This window comes from Berghia stephanieae, chromosome 9 (assembly GCF_034508935.2).
Source record: "Berghia stephanieae isolate SIO BIC M18660-M18661 chromosome 9, UCSD_Bste_1.3, whole genome shotgun sequence".
Taxonomy (NCBI): domain Eukaryota; kingdom Metazoa; phylum Mollusca; class Gastropoda; order Nudibranchia; family Aeolidiidae; genus Berghia; species Berghia stephanieae.
Genome location: NC_088368.1, coordinates 7,605,867 through 7,610,866, shown reverse-complemented (window position 1 = coordinate 7,610,866; position 5,000 = coordinate 7,605,867). Strand labels below are relative to the sequence as shown.

General features: G+C 33.8%; 1 protein-coding gene across 1 annotated transcript in view; it reads right to left on the bottom strand.

Annotated features, from left to right (window-relative positions):
• LOC144979586 (uncharacterized) overlaps positions 1-5,000 on the bottom strand; it is a 22,597-nt gene that overhangs the window by 6,939 nt on the left and 10,658 nt on the right. The window contains exon 4 of the mRNA XM_078926342.1: positions 490-595. Coding sequence (XP_078782468.1) covers positions 490-595 — 106 coding nt within the window. The remainder of the gene's footprint in view (positions 1-489; positions 596-5,000) is intronic.

The window sequence follows — 5,000 nt, the reverse complement described above, 5'->3', positions numbered from 1 at the left end:
GCTCAAGTTTTTTATAACAAAAAAAAAATGAGATAACCCAGGCATCGGCTACAATGCACCGGCGACAGATGTCAATTCGAGGCTACGTTTAGCGGTGATTCTTTTTTACGAAATCCGCCGAAACCCGACAATATCCGACAAAGTTATGGGACGTCGGCAACAGTGGGGAGTGAACATGAGATTCAGGGAAGTGTTAACTAGTGGGGAGTGAACCTGAGACTGTGGGTTTCGGCGGGTTTCGTAAAAAAAAAAAGAAACACCCAACTTTTATTACTCACCGGTCCTCTGAATGTAAATAATAATAATAATAATAATAATAATAATAATAATAATAATAATAATAATAATAATAATAATAATAATAATAATAATAATACAGCGCTCATTCTCGTGTAAAACACAAGCTCCGGGCACTTTACAATATAAATTATCAATTTTGAGTGAAAAAAAAAAAAAAATTATCTACCATTTTGGACAAAATTAACTTACTCGCATACATTTGCCGCGTTAATGTGAGTATCGTTTGCGGCCTCATAGAATGGCCTTGTACATTTCCTTATCTCCGACTCAATGCACTTCTTTTTGTCATCCAACCCTGAAATAATAATATCATGATATAATAATAATAATAATAATAATAATAATAATAATAATAATGATGATGATGATGATGATGATGATGATGATGATGATGCTGATGATGATGATAATAATAATAATAATAATAATAATAATAATAATAATAATAATAATAGTAATAATAATAATAATAATAATAATAATAATAATAATAATAATAATAATAATAATAATACTTTATTGTATCCCAAAAAGGAATTTTATTTTGTACAGAAGTGTTATAATTTACACAATAAGATAAAAATACAATGGAAATAGGATATAATATATATAAAAAAGGAACTTTAGCACCACTTTGTGCGGCTATGTGGCCTTGTGGGAGACACTCGCTTTCGTCGTCGGATGGAAGGTCCTGGGTTCGGCGCATAGTTGAGTCCTTGGAAAAGGCTCTTTACTCGCATCCTCTCATCGTACATAAAATGAGTGTAAAATGAGTACCTAGCCGTTAACAGCGTTGTCTGTGTCCGGAAATAAAATTGTAATATTATCGTCTATCAGGCGTCATGTCTCGTCCTACATGTTAAGTGCTGCTGTTGGCTGGTGATCCCTTGTAAAACGCTTTGAGCACGTTTAGTGGATATTGCGCTAAATAAAAAGCTCACGTTTTTTTTTTACTGCTTTGACGTAGAGTCCATGGGTCGCCAGTACTCTTTGTCTTCTCGTCATAAAATCTAGCGATGTTGACCGGTTGACGTGGTCATTGATTATTTAACTGAAAATGAATGAAAATAATTGTGATAGCACCTCACAAGCGTCATGTCTCGTCCTACATGTTGAGTGATGCTGTTGGCCTAAGATCCTTTGTAAAGAAATTTGAGCACATTTGGAGGATATTACGCTATATATAATCAAAAGCTTTAGTTCTATTTTTAGTACTATTTGTGGTTTCAACGCGTTCTACTAATTTAATTATATTTTTTCCATCACTTTCTTGTGACTCAGACAAAGTAGGACCGTAATCTATTATTTTTTAAAATATTTTTTAATTGGTCAGATTCAGCGTGGGTTACGCAACTGGATGCGTGGGTTGACGGAGGCAGGAAGCAATAACAAACCCACATGGTTGCCATTACCTCCACCATCATTCTCGCTCACGGTTTGTGGAAAGCACTTCATTACAGGCACGTAATAGTGAATCTAGTTTTTGTTTTGAACATTTCTATTATTATTCTTTGTAAATTGACCCATATTAAAAGAAACATACAAACAAAAAAGGCATGACCAGTCACTAACAATGCCGTGTAGTGTGTAGACAGTAACACAGTACGGTGAACATGACTGACACTGACATTGGGGTCGGAATGTCGGAACCCATGAGTCGTTCGCAACTCTGCCTCACGTATTCATTTAATAAGTCAATTTAATTTTTATTAAGCTTGCGTAAAACATACAAACAAAAAAGACATGACCAGTCACTAACAATGCAGTGTAGTGTGTAGACAGTAACACGGTACGGTGAACATGAATGACACTGGGATCGGAATGTCGGAACCCAGTAGTCGTTCGCAACTCAGCCTCGCGTACTCATTTAATCAGTCAATTTAATTTTCATTTAGCTTCTTCAAGTTTATGTTATATTCACCTTTTCTATTTAAAAAGGGTAATCCAAACAGACCATAAACGATTTTATAATAAGCCGACTTCAACTTCCATCACACACGAACTTATTTTGGGTGTTTTTTTTTAACCAAACCGTTTGACTCAAATTAAAGCTTCGGCATTGGATAAGGAGCGAGGTCCCTGTTGCCATCTTGCTTAGTTTATACAGAGACTGGGTTGCCACCTTGGCTGTTCTTGATAAATAGTAAAATAGTACAACCTTGTGCAATATGAGAGAGAGAGAGAGAAATTTTGAACAAAAAACGAATCTCTCTCTCATCCTCTCTCTCTCTCTCTCTCTCTCTCTCTCTCTCTCTCTCTCTCTCTCTCTCTCTCTCTTCCTATTTCATCTGTCACACTGTTTGACAATCTTCATCACCTGGCTCACTTGTACTTGTAATATCGGGTGTGAGGTAAAATTTTGAACAATTATTGTTATTTATAAAATGCAGAATCTTTTCAAATAAACGGATAAAATAGAGATTAATTCTAATCGAACAGTGGAACACAAAGGCAGAATTTGCGAACAATCTAAACATAAGTGTCGTGGTCTTATTTATAAAATGCAGAAACTTTGCAAATAAACGGATAAAATAGAGTTTAATTCGATTCGAAAAGTGGAACACATAAGCAGAATTTGCGAATATCCGGTCCAGACATAAGTGTTATGGTCTTATTTATAAAGTGCAGAAACTTTGCAAATAAACGGATAGACTAGATGTTATTTCGATTCGAAAAGTTGAACACAATAGGAAAATTTGCGAATACCCAGTCCAGACATAGATGTTATGGTCTTATTTATAAAGTGCAGAATCTTTGCAAATAAACGGATAAAATAGAGATTAATTCGATTCGAAAAGTGGAACACATAAGCAGAATTTGCGAATATCCGGTCCAGACATAAGTGTTATGGTCTTATTTATAAAGTGCAGAAACTTTGCAAATAAACGGATAGACTAGATGTTATTTCGATTCGAAAAGTGGAACACATAAGCAGAATTTGCGAATATCCGGTCCAGACATAAGCGTTATGGTCTTATTTATAAAGTGCAGAAACTTTGCAAATAAACGGATAGACTAGATGTTATTTCGATTCGAAAAGTGGAACACATAAGCAGAATTTGCGAATGCCCGGTCCAGACATAAGCGTTATGGTCTTATTTATAAAGTGCAGAAACTTTGCAAATAAACGGATAGACTAGATGTTATTTCGATTCGAAAAGTGGAACACATAAGCAGAATTTGCGAATGCCCGGTTCAGACATAAGCGTTATGGTCTTATTTATAAAGTGCAGAAACTTTGCAAATAAACGGATAGATGTTATTTCGATTCGAAATGTGGAACACAATAGGAAAATTTGCGAATACCCAGTCCAGACATAAGCGTTATGGTCTTATTTATGAAGTGCAGAATCTTTTCAAATAAACGGATAAAGTAGAGATTAATTCTAATCGAACAGTGGAACACAAAGGCAGAATTTGCGAACAATCTAACACATAAGTGTCGTGGTCTTATTTATAAAATGCAGAAACTTTGCAAATAAACGGATAAAATAGAGATTAATTCGATTCGAAAAGTGGAACACATAAGCAGAATTTGCGAATGCCCGGTCCAGACATAAGCGTTATGGTCTTATTTATAAAGTGCAGAAACTTTGCAAATAAACGGATAGACTAGATGTTATTTCGATTCGAAAAGTGGAACACAATAGGAAAATTTGCGAATACCCAGTCCAGACATAAGCGTTATGGTCTTATTTATAAAGTGCAGAAACTTTGCAAATAAACGGATAAGATAGAGATTAATTCGATTCAAAAGTGGAATGCAAATGCAGAAGTTGTGAATACCCGGTCCAGACATAAGCGTTATGGTCTTATTTATAAAGTGCAGAAACTTTGCAAATAAACGGATAAGATAGAGATTAATTCGATTCAAAAGTGGAATGCAAATGCAGAAGTTGTGAATACCCGGTCCAGGCATAAGCGTCATGGTCTTGTTTAAATGAAACAATGCAGTTTTAAAAAATTTATGGTCATTGAGTACTAAATATGCGGAGTTCAAATAGATAACTTGATCTGTGAATTTTTTATAATTAGCTGTTTTTATTCTCCATCATTTAGATTATGTGATTAAGTTTATAATTGAAATACAAACTTTTTCTCACTTATCAATGTTTTGCAATAAAGGAGAGTGTGAGTGAACCTGTGCAAAGAAAATTATTTGATAGAGTGATATTTATCATGCTTTTCAGTTTGTAGTTGAATTCTAGAATGGATTCTTTATAGTTCTCATTGATTGTATGTCAGTATGTCAGTCTTTAGGACACCGATTACCCTAATGCGGTCACAATTTTCACAATGTGACGGCCACAAGCCCGTTAAACGCAGAGTGGGGTATTGTTGTTTGCAAGTAATGCTATGGTTTTAATAGGATATCTGTCTCCTATTAAAATACATTCCTGTGTTGGATTTTGGATTAAATTCATGTCTTCTTCGGATTTTGGGATATTTAATTTTCATGGATTGTGATTGTGATTTTCAAGACTATTAATGTAAGTAAATGCCCAAATAGATATTTTTATTCATTTATTCTTTATTTTTTTTTTTTTAGTTTTGTTTTGTTTTGTTTTGAAGCATTTATTATAAGAAATAATGTACATATGCACTTATACACCAAAGACTGCTTTCAACTGCTTATTATTATTATTATTATTATTATTATTATTATTATTATTATTATTATTATTATTATTATTATTATT